The sequence below is a fragment of the Bicyclus anynana genome, chromosome 7 (genome assembly GCF_947172395.1).
Source record: "Bicyclus anynana chromosome 7, ilBicAnyn1.1, whole genome shotgun sequence".
NCBI classification, from domain to species: Eukaryota; Metazoa; Arthropoda; class Insecta; order Lepidoptera; family Nymphalidae; genus Bicyclus; species Bicyclus anynana.
The window spans coordinates 5955567-5978114 of NC_069089.1; the positions used below are offsets into that span (position 1 = coordinate 5955567).

The 22548-nt window shown below is 34.6% G+C and overlaps 2 protein-coding genes across 7 annotated transcripts in view; one reads left to right on the top strand and one right to left on the bottom strand.

Annotated features, from left to right (window-relative positions):
- LOC112058162 (band 7 protein AGAP004871) overlaps positions 1 to 21653 on the bottom strand; it is a 60558-nt gene extending 38905 nt beyond the window's left edge. Inside the window, exons 1-2 of one of the 4 annotated variants that reach the window (XM_052882468.1) lie at positions 21468 to 21653; positions 14154 to 14196 (exon numbers count right to left, since the gene is read on the bottom strand). In XM_052882468.1, coding sequence (XP_052738428.1) covers positions 14154 to 14195 — 42 coding nt within the window. In that variant the 5' untranslated portion in view covers position 14196; positions 21468 to 21653. Of the gene's footprint in view, positions 1 to 14153; positions 14197 to 15199; positions 15320 to 21467 lie in introns of those variants that run through there. The other 3 variants (XM_052882467.1, XM_052882469.1, XM_052882470.1) reach the window with 3 other exon arrangements.
- On the top strand, positions 583 to 15554 carry LOC112058167 (cuticle protein 19-like). Of its 3 annotated transcripts, XM_052882471.1 has the most exons (5): positions 583 to 742; positions 2860 to 3018; positions 5366 to 5462; positions 13944 to 14198; positions 15262 to 15418. In XM_052882471.1, exons 1-5 carry the CDS (start codon positions 731 to 733, stop codon positions 15339 to 15341), a joined length of 603 nt encoding a protein of 200 aa, XP_052738431.1. In that variant the 5' UTR covers positions 583 to 730; the 3' UTR covers positions 15342 to 15418. The 3 variants fall into 3 exon arrangements, with proteins under 3 accessions (XP_052738431.1, XP_023954643.1, XP_023954642.1); XM_024098875.2 differs by lacking the exons at positions 13944 to 14198; positions 15262 to 15418 and adding an exon at positions 6803 to 7327; XM_024098874.2 differs by lacking the exons at positions 583 to 742; positions 2860 to 3018; positions 5366 to 5462 and adding exons at positions 10712 to 11211; positions 12042 to 12138 and having other exon boundaries at positions 15262 to 15554.
- Positions 21654 to 22548: the final 895 nt, after the last annotated feature.

The window sequence follows — 22548 nt, forward strand, 5'->3', positions numbered from 1 at the left end:
TATAACTCCTGTCAGAGTGGTAACTAAAATAAGTTTTTAGGCAATGGACACAATTGTATTGCGATAATTATGATACTAGCCAATGCTCCGCGGTTTTACCCGCATAGTTCCCTTGAGAATACGGGGATAAAATATAGCTTATGCCATTTACAAATAAAGTGGCTTTCTAGTAATAAAAGAGTTTTCCAAATCGTTTCAGTAAATCCAGAAATTACCCCTACAATGCCACAAACTTTACCTCTTTATAAAATTAGTATAGATTATCATGATACTGTACGTACGTACTATACTCCGATTCCGGAGGGTGTGGGTTCGAATCCTGTCCAGGGCATGCATTTTAAAAAATTAAATATCACGTGTCTAAAACGGTGAAGGAAAAACATGGAGGAAACCTGCATATCAGAGAATTTTCTCAATTCTCTGTGTGTCTGCAAATTCGCGTGGTGGTCTATTAGCCTAACCCCTCTCGTTCTGAGAGGAGACCTGAGCTCAGCAGTGAGCCGAATATGGGTTGATAATGATGATACGTACTGTAAACGAACAATAGATCTACGATCTAGTATTTTTTCTAACGCCTATCCACCCACCCTTTCTACAGACATATATATTCGCAGGTAAAGTTTCACTTAACACACACGGCCATAGACCTTCCTAAGAACTACTTGATTATATAACTTCTACATAGTTCAGTGAATTAACTTATAGTAATTGTGTGAAATAAACCAACAAAATGGCCATTAAGGTGAGCTTTAATCTAACTTAAATTATTGCGACAAATAAAAATAAGATATAACTTAATTACATAATTTTAATTTACAACAATGCAACGTTAATAAAATAAATTTACTATTTTTAACCGACTTCAAAAAAAAGTAGGATGTTCTCAATTCAACGCGTATTTTTTTTAATAAGTATCTTAATTTTGTGAATGATAACCATGACTCAATCAATTAAACAAACATATTTATAGGACTTTTGATTATTAGAACTTATTTTTGAAAAAGATTGTGATGTTTTTATACACATATATATCGATCATTAACACATTAACGGGCTTCACAAATTTTTGGTGATAGAAAGATTAATGATATTGAGATAACTTTAAGAATTAAGGCTAGCTAAAATACTGTACAAAAGTATCACTTTAAAACACTGTAGGTTAGCAATACAATGCAGGCAAAGACATAGGAAGTCACTGCTGCTAATAAAAGTAATTCATTAATTATTCAAGATACCTAAATGCTCTGCGTTACTTTTGGTTGTAGAAATGTTGTTACATTTCGCTTTTTTATTTTTATAGCTATTTCATTTTATTTCGTAGTTTTAGTTGCAAAATATCAATAATATTATGGTTTCTATAGATATTGATACACTAAGTAAACATGGCTGAGACTTTAACATATGAATGCAATAGAAAAGTTTGAACGTTACAAAGGTAAATCTGGTCCTCACCCCATGTTAGAATCATTGACCTCTATCTAAGATCAATGATCTTAAAAAGATCTGGATCAGAAAGCTTAAAATCTGGCCAAACTAAGAGAGGAGATATATTTATATTATATTAAAGAAAATTTTAAATTTGATAAGACTATAGAATAACTCACGTAATAGCTTAACAAATTGTAAAACGGGAGTAAAATAATAAGTTATATATTTTACTTACAAAACGAAGTCATTAGTTGCAAGGAGTGCTAGAAAAACTAACGTAAACATATAGTGCAAATCGCTAAATGCCCGCCAATTCGCACTGGAGTCGCATGGTGAGTCCAAGCTTCATATCCTTTGTCCTGTAGTTTGCCGTTAAATAGACTGGTAATTATGATGATTGACACAAATCCTTAAATATAGTCTAAATCTAGCTGTAAACATAGAAAAATATTAAGAGGAGGAAAACGTCTGTAACTTAGTAAACAGATAAGAGAAAATACTAAAAAAAAAATAACACGTAACCAAGTATTACGTTGGCTATTGAAAGTGCGTGGGAAAATGCACAAAAAGGAGACAAAGTGTCTTTGTGTAGTTGAAAACCTGTTAAATACTACTATTGTCAATCTATACATAATGGATGAGCTGTCCCTTGCGCGTGCAATGACATAATAGTGTGAGATTTGTGAAGTTGAAGAGTTCATGAAGTGTGTTAATTGACAATGTGAAGGTGACCTTTGATCGTCATTCCAATTGATGAAAGTCAGTGGACTTTAATCAGTTGCCATAAGAAACCGTTTCATAACACTTTAGTAGCGACTCAGGAGATCTATGAAAGGATTTAGGAGTACATGTTCTACTATGACAGTTATGTTTTCGGTTCACTGGAACTCGCATGTCATCTGTCTTTGTAAGGAAGTCTTCATGCTGTTGGTGTCTCGTCTTGACTCTGAGAGATTTCATAACACTTAATAAAAAATTCAAATATTGGGATTTCAAATATACTCTAGTTTTGAAAATGTATGAACATATTGAAAAACTGTGTCTGTGTCATCGTTAGATTGTAAATACGTTAGTTTATAATCTCACTCGTGATATTATAATCTACCGACATATTGTGAACAGAAAATACTGATTACAATTTAACGCGTTATTTTTCGGTATATTATAATCTATCGGAAGTGAAACCGTTAAATTGCAATCTTAAAACGTCAACTGTTCGAACTTGCCCTGATTGGTCGGCCTTACAGCAGACCGTCCTGTATCCGGACGGCTTGTATTGTCTAAAAAATTTTTAAAATTTTAAATTGTTATGTATTAAATTCTCAAAAAAAATATAATAACATTTTTTTCAGTTAAAATGGTCTTAAATTCAACAAGCCTAAAATTTTCAGTTGAATAGTTATTTCAAATCTATGTTTTTCTACTTCACAGTACGTGCTCCTTACTTCAGTGTTAGCAGTATGCGTATACGGACGAACGTTCACATACCTGCGACCGGTGGAGTTGCAGCAGTCAGCAACCTTCTTCCAACCCAAGATCAGCTACGATCTCCACCACCATATACCTGAAGACGAGCACGTCGACTACTACGTGAGTATTTTTGTACCCTACTATAGGAATAAGCAGGTCTAATTTGGTGATAAAAAAGAACGTAGGCCTCTTTTATAGGAACACGAAGACTGGATTTGGGTACAAATGTAACGATATAGAATACCCATAAGATATAAGGTCATTGTAAAATGTACGGCATCATGTCCAGAATATTATTAAACACGGAAATGTTTAATAATTACCCCGCCCAAAAATTATAGTTAATATTTGTTTAAATAATTAATTATCGAAATGTACCGCTCAGAAATGACGGCATAGTGCTCTGAGTTATTTTCTGATATAGTAACAGCCTTCTAAGCGTTATTCACGTTTGTTCATTTCACAGGTAAATTTTTTTCAAGGGCTTGTAGTGTAATACCTTTTCTATCTACTACTCGGACGTTAACGTACGTAACTATGGATTGTAATGATAATGTAAGAGACAGATTATGCAAATAGCTAGCAGATAATATCCAAGAAAGCAAATTAATTTTTCAATAGAGCTTTAATACTGTAAAGGTGTATTTCCACCAATGTGCTCAGCGATGTGCGAGTTTAGGGCTAAATTTCGGAAGTAGCACGGATTCGTATGGCATTTTTTTCCACGGACTCGAAATTTTATCTCTCTCCATTTTCATATTTATGTCTTTTCTTTATTTATCTTTCGAATCATTTGTACACATCTTTGCGTAGTCCTAGCGCAAGGGAGCTGTACCTATGAGAGATATTCTTGGTTCGAGCTACAAAGTATTGCTGACTGTATTACTATTACTGATTGATTTCAATAATGATTTCAACTACTCCTATGTACTAAAACATACTTTTTGCTCACATGAGATAAGCTACGATACTATAAAATAGATGTAGTTTACCACACATCCATAGCCTAGTATCGAAGCACGTCTCCAGTGGAAATACACCCTTAACGTAGGATTATGCAACCAAGTGTAAAATGTATGCACCTACGTATTTACTTATTTTACGTAAAAAGAAAGCAACCATGTGACATGTAATTTTATCATTATCGTGAACATAATGTTACGGCAAGGAATCATAACTACATAATGACCAAGAAAATTTTTATTAAACTTATAAACGATTTTTATAAATATTACATTTCAAACTAACTTTTACCAAGTGCTTTTGAATAGATTATGATAGTTTCGATTATAATCATCTTGATTAATATTATCAAATATCTCAAGAACCATTTTATTACAAATAACTGATCTTACAAATTTTAAAAAATAAAAGTAAAATAAGTTTTGTGAATCTATACAATAGTCTATAGAAGTAAGATGGTCAATATAAAAAAAAATAAAGTACTTAAATAATGAAAATTTCCAATCTTCATTATTTACTTTAATTTTTTTTATGTTTGTTTAAACGTATTATAAGCTTTAATGAATTAAGTATTCTAATATTATAAAGAGATGAAGTTGTGAATTTGTGTGGTTGTAGGGGTTAGGTAATCTCTGGATCTACTGTACCGATATTGAAAATCATTTTACGGATAGAAAGCTACATTATTTGTGAGCATCGTAGGTAATATTTTATCCCCATTCACCTACGAAAAGAGAAACTACGCAAGAGAAACCGTGAGGCATTTGCGAGTATCCATCCCAAGGTCAATGTCACCGATGTAATTTCTTCAAATACTATCACCATTGTAAAAGAACTCACAAGACAGTTGAAAAACAATGGTTAATTGTGTTCCAGTAAGGTTATAGTAACGCAGTAGATATAGGAAACATTATCCGTGGATAAGCAGGAAGTTACGGCAAAAACGTTACTTCCTGTATACGTTCTTTCATTAATGTTAATTAAATCATATTACACGAAAAAAAGTTACATCCAAATAATGTTGCAGACTCATTCACTTGTAGTAACGTTACCATCAGTTAAAGATTGTTTCTAATTATTTTTAAGTATAAAAAAACCATTTTATGAAGAATCTCTGGTGCATATCGCCTATACTGATGATAAATCATCAGTAAGCCACCACGCCATATCTCGAGACAAGAGAAAGACAAATGTCGACCAATAGCGTCGCAACTGTCTCTTTTTTGCGCTTATGCAACAAAAGAGATAGCGATATATCAAATCCGCCGCTAGTACTCAACGTGTTTTTTTTTCTACTCACAAGATGATCGTTCACGCAGTCTACGCCTACATAAAGCTTTAGTTTTTTGTGTTTAATTTTTTGCGAGTAATTTATTTGTAAAACATATTTTATTACCGACTTAATACAACGTACATGTAGTATCGTGTATTTTTTCTTCAATATTAAAAAAGAAAAACTAAACCTGGAATATGTAATGTGACACAAATCTTCTGATATTTACAGGCATACCCGAAATATGTGTTCAAATACGGAGTGAACGATTTCCACACCGGTGACATCAAAACGCATCACGAGAGTCGGGACGGTGACGTCGTTAAAGGTAGATTTTTCTATTATTATACATATATCATCATCATTATCAACCCATTTTCGGCTCACTGCTGAGCTCGTGTCTCCTCTCAGAATCTCTCATTCTGAGAGGAGACACGTGCTCAGCAGTGAGGTTAAGTCAACCCACCACGCTGGCCCAATGCGGATTGGCAGACTTCACACACGCAGAGAATTAAGGAAATTCACTGGTATGCAGGTTTCCTCACGATTTTATTCCTTCACCGTTTGAGACACGTGATATTTAAATTCTCAAAATGCACACAACTGAAAAGTTGGAGGTGCATGCCCCAGACCGAATTCGAACCCACTCCCTCCGGAATCGGGGGCAGAGGTCATATCCACTAGGCTACCACGGCTCTCACGGCTGTGAATTACTTATTATATATTATACATAATATATAATAAGTAATTTTGGTCCAGTGGTTACCCTATGTGATTTCGGATTAATAACCAAAGATTTACCCAAGTCTTTAATGTCAGTCATCAATGAATACAATATATACGAGTAGGTACGTTGCTTGATTAATTAACCTGAAAAAACCGCAAGAAAACCCGTAATATTTCTAGGAATTAGCTAGACCAGACTCAGAGAAAAACAAACCTTATAAAATGTTATAGTTAACTGATATATAATATTAGTTATATAACAATTACGCTGGTATACATTATCTACGCGTAATTATATTTTATTTCCAAAAGCAAACACTATACGTTGTTCACGTAATAAACTCTAGATAATTAGGTCTTAACTAATCAGCCAACCATTAGACAATTATTATAACAATCCTGTTTACGCACGAATATTATATCACAGAACGTTTAATTAACGATGGCCTATTTTTAATTAAGGTTATTTCATTAACTAACCTGCTTTTGTGTTCCAACCCAGATTTAAGTAAACGGGCTGGCATAACAGAATACGCACAAGATTTTTTTGCCCTTTTTGATTTGATAGCCCAGAATCCTTGTGTTACTAACCAGCTGTTTTTTTTTTTCACAACTTAACAGCCACAATTTCCTACAAATTGTGTGGTACATTATCTCGTTAGGTAGTAGTGGTAGATAATATTTGTCAATTGGTTTGATGTTTATTTTAATGGGTTGATAATAAAGACTAAAATAGTGAATAGGTCAGCTGCAACCTCGAATGAAAAACGCAACAACGAAGCGTTAGAGGTCTGATATCACTGCCATGTGGCATTTAGATCGACCCTAATCCATTATCCACCCCTTGAAATCCCCACGTAATTACGTCGATGCCTAACTAAATACACCAGATAGATTGTCAAGGAGTACCTACTTGTCTAATCAAATGAAATATGTCCACAGGCCAGTACACACTAGTGGAGCCCGACGGCTCGATCCGCACAGTGGACTACACCGCCGACAAACACAACGGGTTCAACGCCGTGGTACACAAAACCGCGCCCCTTTCACCGCACGAGGCGCACCACCTTTAACATGTTACTGCTATCTGACAACTTAGTGTAAATATTGTTAGAGATCCAAACATAAACCTTCCAACTCAGACCAATTATAAAAGGACCTGTATCGCACTCATAGTCACGAACAAAATTGTCTGTCATTTTCTGATGAAAACGAGCTTAGATTTTGTTTATATTTTATACTAAACTAGAAGTTTTTGCCCGTTTTTTACACAATTCAAACACACAAAAAGGTATTTTTACGGGGCTCTTTAACCGACGAACACGATTACAACTATTTAACATCGATTCTATACAGACAGTTTTTATAATCGCATTAGATCGTTGATCATATACTTTGACAGAAAAGTAACGTCTAGCGAGGCAGGTCCATACAATAATTGGTCTGAGTCTTCCAACGATCTCCGTCTCTGACTTATATTTAGTAGATACAGCTTGCACATTCTATAGTGTGAACACCAACTGAGTCAATTAAGCTAAACCCAATGATGATTTTGTGTTGATAAATGGTACCGAAATGCATTGAAAGTCCACAAGTCAGATCAGGGTATAAACATTAATGCAGCCGAATATAAAACCTTCTTCATTTGGAAGTCGGTTAATAAAACTTGTGCCATTGGACAACGTCTGATATAAATAAAAAATCTAAATAATTTTGTATAGTGGCCCCCAATGATTTGGCAACACGCTATCAGGCCAGAATTTTGATCTGACTTAGTCCATAAAAGGAGGCGTCCACAGATTCTTCGCACCTTTAGATTTCTTTCTACTAGGTAGTTAGTTAGACTTGACTCGATGTTCAGATAATTTTTTTTAACGTCTTATGACAGGCATGGGACGCATCGCATCAAACGGATTTTTGTATTATATTGAAAGTCATACAAGTGCGTATACAGATCCGCGTCGTACTGATCGTATCGATCGGATTCTATCTACCGGAAAATTAAAAATCCGTCTGATGCGATGCGTCCCATGCCTGCCATGAGACGTTAAACAAAAGTTTATCTGAACATCGAGTCAAAACTAGTCTTACTACATAGTAGGAAGAAATCTGAAGGTGCAATGAATAAATATTTTGGACACGCTTGGATGGACGGCATGTCTTTGATGGACGTATCTACTTAAATATAGGACAGTGATATCCATGTTGTTTGTTGTCAAAAATTTGTTATTTATTATGTTGTTATACTCTTAGGGCTTAATAATTATTAGTGTATTGTGACGAGGCCATATTTCGTAAAGGAGTTTAGCCAGTGAGGTAGCTTACCTACTTAGCCAAACAAAATAAAGCCTTAAGTCATTACGCTTTGTACCTGATATAGTATGTTATAGGTATAAATGTATTATTAAGTGTGTTAATTTGTTATTTACTATGATTATTAATTAAATAGATATTACATACAGTAGCTCTTTAATTATTTTTTTATATTTAACCTATTTTGAAACCCCATGAAGCGTAAAATCCATCCCGGTAATTTAAAAATACGTCAATATACTTAGCTTTTCTATAACTTCACCACTCATATAGCTTTATGGCAAATACTGCTACACCCTTCAAGTTCTCTTTGGCGCTGTCCGGCGAAAGGTGGCTGCCGACTACGGACAAGATTCATATTATACCAAAGAAAATATAAAACTACTAGTGGACCCAGTCAAGTTTCACTTTGACTTATGTGCACTTCTTCCCTATCCCTTCCCTATCCTATATATTTGAATAGTTTTCCAAAAATCCCCAAGGTGACCAAATTATTTATTTTTTTCGGATTTACAAATTTTTCTATCTTGAATAAGTTTTTTCAATGCGGTACAGTTTTCAGTTTTACATACACACGAATGTTTTATTCGAACAGTTTGATAGTACAGTTAAAACTACAGGTCTGTAGCCCGCTTAAGTAAGAATGTTTATACAGCAAACATAAAGTAAAAGGAAGTAATCCAGGAATTTCTTCAATACATCGGTATCAAGCAATATATTTCCATTCTTGAAACTGAAATTATACGTCCTTCCGGTAACCGTTTACTTATATACATGCGGGACATTAACATACAAAGTGATAACTCTAGTGTGCAAGGTGACTTTTTTCACACGATACACAATTATTAATCACAAAGTAGGTGTGCGTATGAATTACATGACAGTGAAATATGAAATAAGTAATTACGCCTCTAGAGCGTAAAAAATGTGTTCTGAATAAAAAAAAAATAAAGTAGGAAACAAAATTTACTACCAGGTAGAATTTAACTTTATCAATGTGAATATTATTTAAACGGGTACATACCACGATAAAACGACGAGATTTTTAATGGCCTCCGTGGCGCAGTGGTATGCGCGGTGGATATACAAGACGGAGGTCCTGGGTTCGATCCCCGGCTGGGCAGATTGAGATTTTCTTAATTTGTCCGGGTCTGGCTGGTGGGAGGCTTCGGCCGTGGCTAGTTACCACCCTACCGGCAAAGACGTACCGCCAAGCGATTTAGCGTTCCGGCACGATGCCGTGTAGAAACCGAAAGGGGTGTGGATTTTCATCCTCCTCCTAACAAGTTAGTCCGCTTCCATCTCAGACTGCATCATCACTTACCATCAAGTGAGATCGAAGTCAAGGGCTAACTTGTAAAAGAATAAAAACAAAAGTAACAAATATATACGAGTAGGTACATACTTACACAGAAAATTGTCGCCTTTATAATAATTGTGTGATTGTGTGGTTAGTAGTGAAGTTATATTGTGGAATAGTTGTATATCGTTTTGATGATCATAATGAGTCAAAATGTCAGAAGCATATAGCAGAATATATTGAGAAGAGCCAGTAAGAAAGTCAGCAGTTGAATGGGTATAATCAGTTTGGGCTTACCTTAATCTATAGTTTTACAGGCATTATTGGGTAAGTAAAGATTACTGAGTAATCACGAGTCTCAGTTCACACGTAAATCAGAGCGCAAGGCAGTTTACGTTAACTGTGATGAAACTTTAGGTGCTAATTGCTTAGTAACTTTGGTAAGTTTTCTCTATTTAGGAACTATACCCAATACCTAACCAATTTCACGACTCCGATATTTAAAAAAATATATATAGGTAATTTGTTTATCTCTTACCTCTCCAATAAGCGTGACGCTTCAGGACAGGACTGAGTGAAAATACTTCAGTGGATTTGGCTCGAAGTTAGGAGATCCGATTCCGTAAATATAGTATTTAAACATCTAATTATTATTTATAAACTGAGATATAATGCTTTTAATCACTATATTTAGAAATTGAGTTTGAGAAAGGAGATTTTGACTTGTTCTTTTTATTTCCTCTCAGTTAATAAATTTTTATCCTACGCCTAACAAATTGGCCCACTTTCATCTTCTATTATATCTTCAGCTAACATCAGGTGAGAATAACTTCAGCTAACATCAGGTGAGAATAACTTCAGCTAACATCAGACAAACTTGTAATGAATAAAAGAAAAGGATTGGCGATCAGCTTCGTTTAAAAGAAGAGAAGATTAAAAAGTCACGGAGAAGTAAAAGTTCTCTGAGTGTTTATGCCAGTCCACTCCTTAACGTTTCTTTTTATACCTCTTTTCCGTGCATTCTTACCCTTCACGATGATTTGTAGCAAACGATATTTTGACGTTCTTTTCTACTCAGGGGAACGTATTTCCTTATGTAATCTTTATAATAAATATAGTATGTAATCTTAATATATTATAAAAATATAGATACAAGGATGAAAAGTAAAACTATCATCATGTATTAAAAATATTATATAATTCAACAATATTTTAATTTTAGAAAAGTCAAGTATCACTTATCATCCAATTTTTTTTTAATTATATGTTTTATATTATAATAGTGCTTCAAATATAACTGTGCGATAAAGGATAGAAGTTTGGATCCTAAAAATCTACACGGTGACCATAAAGTTAATGTAGTGTTGCAATCTAATTTGCATGCGACGTCATTGTACCGTGCGAAACTTTTCTCAATTGCCAAGTAGAAGTACGAGCCTACTGCAAGTACCACAGACGAAGCGCGTCCTAGCAAACATCTTGTGGATTCGGCCCCGTACCAAGGCTGGTCCGCTAAGGCTATTTATAAAGGCATGTGAACCCTCCATTGTACTATTCTGGGAACTCACTTACTACGCAGCAGTCGTATAGATCCCAGTAATTTTTCCATAGTACAGTTTTCATAATGTCTCAGTATTATTGTGTGTTGTTTGCTATTGTGTACGGATGTGTTCAGGCGAGACCTAAGATCGGCCCCGTGTTTAACCAAGTGTTTGAACCAGGTCTAGAATATTATGATGTGAGATGCTTTCTATTCATATATTACTAATATTATAAAGCTGGAGAATTTGTTTGGTTAACCTCTATTACATCGAAATTTAAACTCTTATAGTGTTGAACCCCTTTAGCTGGATAAAAGGCTTTATAATATTTTCACTAGCAAAACCGCGAGGTAGTGTAGATTAGTGTAATAAGTACACAATTCTGTAAATCATAGGTGACAGAACTTTGTTTATCTAGGGTCAACAAACTTGTTACATCTGCCTCCGTCTCTCTGTCTAAAACAATAGATATACTTAAGTACTAACTGATTTTCACAAGTTTTACAACAAACCTTTTTTAAAATATTGATTTATGAAAAAGGTTCAGGATGAATTATTGAACGTGTTGGAAAGATCATGCGGAAAATCCGTTACATTCCGTTACAGAATTACTGGGGCGGCTCGTGTAAACTAATGAAGTTCTTTATAATTCTATCAAATTAGATTTTCGTTTTCTGCTTATCTCTGTAAAAGATTTAACCGTTGATATACAATCGTATACAAAATAAGAATACCTAGCAACTATCTTACCGTAAAAAAAACTAGAAAAAAAAATTTATAAAATAATAATATCGATTCGATTTATGGAAAAATCAATAATTTTTAATTTTCTATTAGTCCTCTAGTTTTGATTTCTAACTTTCCAAAACTCAAGAAAAAAGATTGTTTAGTGCTGACTGATTAGTTTAAAGTCTGACGAGTAGGATTTGAAGCTAAGATCTTACATAATTTAAGTCACCCCCACAGTCATTGAGCTAGTGAGTTGTCGTATAATATTGTATTAAAATAGTGTTAATCATATTACTAGGACCGTCCCAGATACTCATTCAACTATGGCGTGGCGGACCATTCTACTGGTGACATCAAATCGCAGCACGAAACCAGAGAAGGCGAGGTCGTCAAAGGTAATGTGAAAAGATTAATTATTAATAAACATATAAATCTCTCTTCTTCTTTAAATCGTTTTACACCTAGTGGTGCACAGGGGCGAAACTAAATTTTCCAACCAGCTCTATCCCGGGCTGCATTTTTAGCACTCTTCAAGACAAATCAGAAGCTTTCAACTCCGCTTCAATAGACCGTTTCCAAGTAGCCTATGGACTGCCATGTCTTCGCTTGCCTCCTAGAATACCACAAGAAAGGCTCCTGTGCAACACGATGTTCGGCGTAAAAAGTAACCTATCTGTTTCCATTTTCTGCGTTTTATATTGTCCGAGATAGGATGAGCTTAGCGAGGACCAACCATAGACCAAGACACTAACATTACTTTTAAAGATCATGAGCTTAAGGGATCATCGCTAATGCATCTTTTACAAGTCCAACATATAAGTAGGTGCCTACCGTTAAAACCTTGCTTATGCGAGTAGTAAGGATCTAGATCCATACTTCTCTCAAAAGCAAGGCAATATTTGATACTGCACTTGTAGGCTCCGGTATTTCTTTTACAATTTTCATAGCATGAAGCAGGAGTCAAGCTCAAAATCCATAGACGAATACCAAACCATTCATCTACGAATCAGAAGATTTTGAGTTTGAGTCCTGCTTCATGCTATGTAAATTGTGAAAGAAAAACCGGAGTCTACAGGATCATTTTCTTATCCGTTTATCCGTCTACCTGTCTGTCTGTCTGTCAAGTCCCGAATTTCTTTACCTCGGCATCGCGTGGAGGTATCGAGTTAAAAATTAGAAACATGTACTCAGGATCTTTATATATGCAGTCACTAGCAGCTGTAAAAAAACATGTCTTCTAAGTTATTGTAAAAAAGGATTCTCGGTGCTTGTCGCTTCGTGCCTTGGAGAGCCTTAAGCTGACGATTCTGATCTGATGACAGTTTTCGGTTTCAGTTTTTTGGTCGTAGGTGATAAATTTTATGTTCTGTATGTGAAATAAAAGGGGGAAGTAGGAGTTTTGCTATCAAAAAGTTTCACTGTAAATTAAATGAAACAATACGCGCACCTACATAGTAAATGGAAAACAGATTTTCTTTATTTGCCACCAACCTTACCTTATTATTACTTAACAACGTGCATTGTTTGAAAAGCTATGCCGTTATTAGCGTTTTGTTAGCAACGAACATAACCGACTAATGACTGGGAACCCATGACTGAGATTATTTTTTTATATTGTGACATAGTCATTTTCTATTCTTTAAGAACTATAATTGGATATTGTTTATTGTAGTATCTATTAAATAAAAAAAATACATACTTAATAAAATATTGATAGCTAAATTCTTATTAATTAACATAATGTTAGCATAGTTATTTCTTTTGGAAAAATATAAAAACCTGGGAGTTATACGAATATACATATTATATTTTATTGTATTGTATATACAGATTCCCAGTTTTTCAAGATTTAATTACAAATGTATGTGTTATTTGCCAAATTTCATAGTTCTCGGAAACGGGTTACCTATTTTAGTTATTAGTTTTATTCCATTGAGAGTGTCAAAATATGCGTTTTTTGCTGAATAAACGGTCGTACTTTTTTAACTTAAGCTTAATAGGACCGTTAACCTGAGTATACCGGTTTAAATTTGAATTTAACACCTTTATGTGTTTCCAAAATTAAGGATTTTGATAAACAGTCAGACAGTAAACAAAGTGATTTAAAAGGGTTCCGATTTTTCTTTTGAGGTACGGAATCCTAAAAATCAGAGTTATACTTATTAAAAATCATTCTGTATAGAGTAATATCAATTTCCAGGTCAATATTCACTGGTAGAGCCCGACGGTTCGATCCGTACAGTGGACTACACAGCTGATCCAGTCCACGGCTTCAATGCTGTGGTGTCTAAAGTTGGGCCCAGCGTACACCCGACACCTAAGCCGCTGCCGCCAATACAACCTGCGGTCATACAGTACGTGCGTAACCCTGTGCCGGTGCCTGTACAGATACCTAAGCAGCCTTTCATACCTGAAGCTCTGCCGCAGCAGGTCTTCCCTTCACCGTCTCCATTCTGTAAGTAATTTTAAATTATCTTTAACCAATTTAAGTTAATAAATTGATTTTGACGGCCTCCATAGCGCAGTGGTATACGCGGTGGATTTACAAGACGGAGGTCTTGGGTTCGATCCCCGGCTGGGCCGATTGAAATTTTCTTAATTGGTCTAGGTCTGGCTGGTGGGAGGCTTCCCAGTCGGCAAAGACGTACCGCCAAGCGATTTAGCGTTCCGGTACGATGCCGTGTAGAAACCGAAAGGAGTGTGGATTTTCATCCTTCTCCTAACAAGTTAGCCCGCTTCTATCTTAGATTGCATCATCACTTACCATCAGGTGAGATTGTAGTCAAGGGCTAACTTGTAAACAATAAAAAAAAAAAATGCGCCTACATAAAATTATTAGCGCAATTTTTCATAAACTATCTTTTTATTCCGGCGCCTGCAGATAATATTAGTGAAATTATTCAGTAACTATAAATTGCTACACTATTCAAAACTAACTAATTTATCATGAAGAAGAGTAGAATATCCAAATCAATACGTACACACATATATAAATATAAGTGAAGTGTCTGTCTGTAATTTCAAATAACTGTGTTTTCTCAAATACTTAGTTTACTATGATACATGATAGAGCTTTTTTGAAAACGTACTTTCCACATTCTACATCGTACCGTAACCTTACACTAAATAGCTAAGCAATGCTTTGATATTTAGCTACGCCTTTAGCCATTTAGACCAGACCTGAATAAATGAAGGAAATTTCAAATGACTTGGGAATCGAAGCTTGGACTTCCTGACTAAAAATAAATGCATGCGCAATTACTACAGATACGTCCTTATAAACTCTGAACGGTACTCGTAAATTGTTGATTATGCTTAAGGTAAAAAACGGCGTCATTTTCAAGTCTTTAAAATATGTCCTCAAGAAAAAAAGACGTACATTTAGTAGGTAATAAATAAACTTAAGTCACAGACAAGCATAATAATATAATGTCCAATTAGCGGTAGATAACATACCGTAACCCCATTGTTGACGATTCTTACAGCCATTGTCTGCTATATTGTATTTTGTTTTCCAGTGTACCCCAAGGTTGGAGTGCAGTTTCCCGAGTACGACTTCGAATTTGATGGGCCTTCGAACGATTTCTACAAACGCTAGAGTTTATAAGATCTTATTTGACCTTGCCTAAATGTACAATTTGTATATTAATATGAATTAAAATAGTGAAAATATTTTACGAATTAGCCGTTTTAAAGGTTGTTTTGTAAGCAGAAATAATGGAAAAGTTGTGAGTAAAAATAATTATGTAGAAACTATCTATATTTATAATTATATACAAACATAAACTACTAAAGTTATATTTTAGCTCTATCATTTAACTTTTCTGTAGTCGGATGTAATTAGATAATTTTATTTTTTTCTCGTGACTCTTCATAAGCAATTCGCATCATTGAAATGTACAATTGTACAGGTTATGTATTTTTAATGAAACTACTACCAGTTTGGAAGTCAGATTATTTTTTTATATTATTACGGTCATTAGTGCACCAATGCATATTGCAAATTATAGAATCAATTTTTAAAAAGAAAGTCACTTCAGTTGGCATTGGATTTTAATTTTAGTAGTTTATTGAAAAATTGCTAGATTTATATGTTAGATAGCAATTTGTCAGAATTATATCTTTTTTTTATAAGTACATACCTAATTCAGAAATATTTTAAAGATTCTTAGAGCAAAGTCACTGTAGTTGTACATTGCATTATAATTTTAATAGTTTATTGAAATAATGTGAGGTATTTATCAGATATTATAAAAGATTTGTAGCTATATAAAACAGTAATGAATATTGTAAATAGTATATCAGTGCCAGTATTTAATAAATGTACAGGTAATAATGTATACCTTTTTTTTCATAATCGGGTTCTATGTTCTGCTGTATGTATGTTTTTCTTTTTATTTTCCCGATCTTTTATTATTTTTTATATGTTGGGACTTTTGATCGTTCGATTAACTTATTTTCTATTTTAATTATTGAAAGTCCTTATTGTTTAGTTAGTTATTTCTGAGTAGTCCGTATTAGGTCCGTACGATGCAGATTAGTGGATGCACTTGTATGACTTTATAAAGAATACTAAAATCCGTTTGATACGGAGCGTCCGATGCGTCCAATGCCTACGATGTGGATCTGTGGACACCTGCCATGAACATGCTTTACACGGGTGTAACACAACCAACTTCAGACTTAATTTTTTTCTAAGAATTTCTAAAAAAAAAGTTGAATATTACGTAACCCTACCCAAGAGTCTCATCCAGAACCGCTTGTTATGAAGCTAAGGCTAACCACGGAACTAAAGAGGTAGTAATAATGTTAAAAAATAATAGAGACAAAATCTTTTATACGAAAGATTATAAAATCTGTTTAGTTGTTTTTGAGTTATAAACTATGTATGTAACCCGACTTTGCAGAAGAGTTTGTTGTATAAAACGCGTGAATCTGAGGCAGTATTGAAAAATTTAATAATTGTTACAGTGTTGCTTAGCCCATTAAATGAGGAAGCTTCTAAGCCATACCATTATACCATATACACTATAACTTTAAAAATTAAATTTACATATTTATTCAGGATGAATTTAGTAATATCCTGATATGTCTACGAAGTGAAAGGTTTTAAATCCTTTGCGATTGCGATTCATCATCGTATTTATTTATCGTAAACTTTTTACTACTTTTTGATGTATCCGTGTGAAATCCTTTCGAATTTGATTTTTATTAACAGGAATTAAATAAAAATTTTATCTTTATGTCATCCTTTTTTGTGTAAAAAGCTTTTAACATAATAATAATAATTGGTTCAAAATAAATACGATATGATCCTTGCATATATTTTCAAGTGACTGAAATATTATGTAGACTTCATTGGACAATACGACGAATTGTAAAAAGTCCCCGTTGATATTATCTATGTTTGCAAAACTACAAATTCAACCCGAAGAGATGATTCAACCCCTTCTTTTGGGTTCGGTTTAACCACTACCACCACTACAAAAATAGTAAGTAACACAGAATGTTAAAATATAGGTATTATAGCTATGATCGTGTTACAGAAAAAGGTACGTAGATTTCAAGCTTGGTACCTACAAAAAGCGAATAACGTCATTCGTCATCGGTTATAAAATGCTAAATATTAATAGCTTGAAGATGCGTTTTTGCTTGTAGGTTGGATTCCTAGCCACGGTTAGACCTTACCATCAGCCCAGAATGACTAAGAGCAAAATTAGATAATACAAAAATATAAATTACTCAGTGGTGCAAATCGAATCAAGGAACTCCCGCTCCTTCTCCTCCTAATGGCATTCCTAACTCAAAGCCTAGATTCGTGATAGCTTAGTGGATATGAACTCTGCCTCCGATTCCGGAGGGCGTAAGTTAGAATCCGGTCCGGGGCATGCATCTCCAACATTTCAGTGTGCATTTTAAGAAATTAAATATCACGTGTCACAAGCCGTGAAGGAAAAACACATCGTAAGAAAACCTGCATACTTGAGAATTTTCATAATTGATTGAATTCATAGCTGTGTGAAGTCTGCCAATCCGTATTGGGCCAGCGTGGTGGACTATTCGCCTAACCTCAGACTCGTGCTTAGCAGTGAGCCTAATATGGGTTGCTAATGATGATGATGATTTCAACTCATAACTGCACCTGATAGTTGTAACTTGACATATTGTTTTTAAAGTTATGTATTGCACATCATGAAGATTTGATCAAAATAATTCACTTGAAACCTTCCAATTCTTTAAGTTCATCGTAATGATACCCATGACTCGTATTCATAATGGAATTCGACATTTAAATTTAGTCGTGAGTAACGATCTGAACCGGAACGAATTTGGAAGCCATCTTCAATTTTTCAATGTTAACTGTTTTTTGACTGTACTTAGTTTTGCAGTTCTTTATCAAACCAACATAAATGATGATTTTTTCATAGTCGTTATACGAGTAAACAAACAGTACATTTCTCATTGATAGACATAATATTAACTTGCTGACAATGGGTAAATCAAATCATGAGCTTAACTTTATTACCTTAAACAACTATGGATTATTCTTATTTAATTGATAAAATAATAACCCACATGCCTCAGCTGTCTTTTTGGTCTAATGGGTGGATATGTGGATTTCAATTGTGCGGTCCTGGGTTTGAGTCTTAACTACGGTAACTAGGTATCAAACGTTCCGTTTTTCTTACTATAAATTCTCAGCTACAGCTACTCCTGTTGTTGCAACGTGTTGGACGTTAGATCCAAATCCCCTCTACTCCTCCCACTCCAATAAAGAAAGAGGTTTTTCCCTGTACTACCAAGAATAGTTTGCGGTATAAAGTCAAGGAAATAACAAGCGCTGATCTTCAATTTTCCTTTACTAATGAAACAAACTAATGACTAATGAAACAAACTAAGCAAAATAGAAAAAACCAATAATTAATTCATGACATCTGTGAAAACCCATACTTGAATTTTATCTTACTTAAACATTAGAAAACATGTAACACGAATGAAAGATTGAAGAAATTAGATGAAATTCAAAAAGCTATATACTTCATAATCACTGTGATAACCAAGTACCTTCATTCTGTTTAATTTACCTTACCTAACAAATCTTTTGTTTTTTTATATATTGGCTAATACTATGAAGGCGGAAGTTGTTTGTGAGTATTTATGTTTTACTTTTTATCTGTTGAGGCTTCAAAAAGGTGGTTGGATAGAATTTAAATTTTTATATACCTTTTTTTAATTGACTTGAATTTTTAAAAATTCGATTTTTGAGAAATATTACGGATTAATTATCAAAGTAATATGATACTGTTTTTTATATGTTTTATTTGTTCTGTAGAAGCTTTGAGTTCAATAATTATATTTCTTTCATTAAGATGAACCGATTTCAAAAAAAATGTCGTGTAAAAAAATTTATTAAACTAAAGTGTCATCATTTTTAACATTTGTACACTTATATATCTATATATATATATATATATATATATATACATAAAACTTGTGTCTACTATTTGTAGCTTGCCGGTATGGCCACTACTAGACGGGGTAAGCTAACGTTAAAATTAAACCAAAGTTGTCCGATTTGGAATCAAATTGAATTCTATTAGAGTTCCACAGCACGAATACCATTTCGCCATAGGTCATCACTTGCGGACTGGACTTTAATGTATCTTAAGCAACTACAATATTATCATTGCCCAAACCATCATGTTACATTAAACAGTATCTTTCATCTATAGCTCGAGTGTTGACAGATAACTAGGCCTTATATTTATTTAAGGCTCGCGCATACTCTGCGGCGTACTGGTATCAAACATCTAATATATAAAATTCTCGTGTCACAGTTTTCGTTGTCATACTCCTCCGAAACGGCTTGACCGATTATGATGAAATTTTTTGTGCTTATCCGGTATATATGAGAATAGGCCAACATCTATTTTTTAAATGACACTCGCAAATAACGTAGCTTTCTATTGGTAAAACAATTTTCCAAGGTAGGATAGGGAAGTGGTAGTGTAGGGGTAGGATAGGGGTGAGATAGGGGTACGGGTGGGATAGGGGTAGGGTAGGGGTAGTGTAGGGTTGGGGTAGGTTAAGGGTAGGGTAGGGGTAGGGTAGTGGTAGGGGTAGGGCTAGGGTAGGGGTAGGGTAGGGTAGGGATTAGGGTAGGGTAGGGGTAGGGCAGGGTAGGAGTAGGGTTTGATGTTATATTTTAGATTTCACCTTTAAGTATTTCTGTTTACGGCTTGTACTTAATATAGAGTTTTTTCGTTTGGTTGAACGCACTAATCTCAGAAACTATAATTGCTTTAAATAAAAAAAAAATTTGTGCGTTGGATAGCCCACATCTCAAAAAAGGTTTTATAACATTACTTACTCTCTTATTCCTTCTGAGAGCTTCCGTGGCTGTGGTTAAAGATACACAAAAATCGTGTAAGTATCACTGAATTGTTTCCCTAATGTTCTAAAAAAAGTCACTAGCTTCATAATGCCTTATTAAGAAGCCAGTGACTCTCTTGCCACTTTTGTCAAGGGAGTACACGCGGGCGAAGTCTCAGGAGTCCAATATATAACTTATATGACGTCATATACCCTTGGTCTATGATTTGTTAGACAATAAACAGATATTTTTATCATAAAAGGAGACAGAGATTATTGATAAGTCCGCATTTAGTGCCGACTAACGTCTATAAGGATATATTCTCGAACTGTTTAACCATAGTGAACTAAAAAGGGTATCGAAAAATTATGTGATCTTGCCCGAACATAACCTCGCTCCATTTGTCTATGGTCTATGAAAATCAATCAAATAAATCTATTTGGACTCATAAAATAAGCCGCATTTAGTAAGATAATCCTATAAAGGTAGTTTAATTATTTACCTTATCATTTCTTTTTTATATAATTTAGTAGGCCCTGGGCTGTATCTTAAATCACCTTCTGGACTAAGAAACTGGGGTTTAACACAGAATAATATAGATAAAATACTTGAGCTAGCGCATATTTACCTTGTCTCTTGAGATAGGTTTGTGTCTTTAATATCGTTATTTTTTTTTATTCTTTACAAGTTAGCTCTTGACTTCACCCTTTTCAGTTTCGTTGTCTACCTACATAACTACCACGTAACTAATTTAGGATATCTTCCTTATTTCGGTTTACTTTAAGAGCCAGCTCTTTCCACTCCACTGCTCAAGTAAATGCAATTGGCGTGTGCCATTACACTCAATACACTGGCAAAACTGTATTGCTTTCCTTAAACCTCATTTATTCATTCTCATGTGACTGAAAAATACAAGGTACATGTACGTGACGGCCTCCGTGGCGCAGTGATGTGCGCGGTGGATTTACAACACGGAGGTCCTGGGTTCGATCCCCAGCTGGGCCTATTGAGGTTTTCTTAATTGGTCCAGTTCTGGCTGGTGAGAGGCTTTGGCCGTGGCTAGCTACCACCCTACAGACAAAGACGCACGGCCAAGCGATTTAGCGTTCCGGTACGATGTCGTATAGAAACCGAAAGGGGTGTGGATTTTCATCCTCCTCCTAACAAGTTAGCCTGCTTCCATCTTAGATTGCATTATCATTTACCATCAGGTGAGCTTGTAATCAAGGGATAACTTGTAAATAATAAAAAAAACATTCCTGAGGGATGGTCGGGACGTGGTCTGGCTGAAAGAGCTCTACTGTCACTAGACAAACTAAAGAGGCATTTCTCATCTAAATATGTGCTTACCATTATATTTTTACAGCGTCGTATCACTTAACGATCGTAAAATTTATAAAAGCTAGTAATTAAATCGTAAATCTGTGTTGCAACTATATTTATATTGACGGTTATTGTGAGCACTTCACTTCATATAAAATATTTTATTATCTAAACAATAAAGTCCGAAACGTTTAATAAAAGAGAAGGCGTGTCATGTTGCAAAAAGTTAAACTTGTACAATGTACATAGTTGTGTGTGAAGCAACAGTATATTTGATATTTAAAAAAAATATTTAGACTATGTTATATACCTTTCAGATGTATTGTATAATATAAAAAAAAATCGAGAGGTGTCACCCGGATGGAACGAAGTTCACTATAGCTATAATTGTTATCGATATCGCATCCCATCCCATCCCATCCCATCCCATCAAATCATCGAACACTCATCAAAAGGAACTTCGTTCCAAGAGTCGGGGGGCTTTTTGGAATTGGGGCGCCTTTTGGGGGGCCCTAAAAGGCTATACAATCTTGCTATTTGTATATTTAACGATAAATATTGAATCATTTGAATGTACACTATTACATACATATTACTTGTACACTAGCTGATGCCTCGCGGTTTCACCCGCGCTTAATTCTCGGTCCCGTGAGAATATGGGGAAAAATAGCCTATAATAATCACAAATAACGTGGCTTTGCACTGGTAAAAAAAAAAAATCAAAATAGGTCTAAAAGATCTAGAGATTATAGATATCAGAAATACCTTTTATTTATAGATAATAATCATTTTAGATTAAAAAAGTCGCATGTATCAACCTTTAACTTCTTAGTTAGTTTAGTTTAGATTTAGTTTTTGAACTGTTTTTACCTACTTTGTATTTGTACCTACCTACTCTGTATTTGTATTACACAATCTGCAGTGAAAATCACTGCACTTGCATCACTGTTATTTGTTGAGGGAGCCGACATTGATCCCCTAGTGGTATTACTGGTCGAGTGACATTAAAAAGTATGAGAACCGTTAGACCTTTCCGACATGTTACCTACTGTGACATCAGTTGCAATTCGTCACTCACTTCTGGTGAAATACTACTTCAGAAATTTTC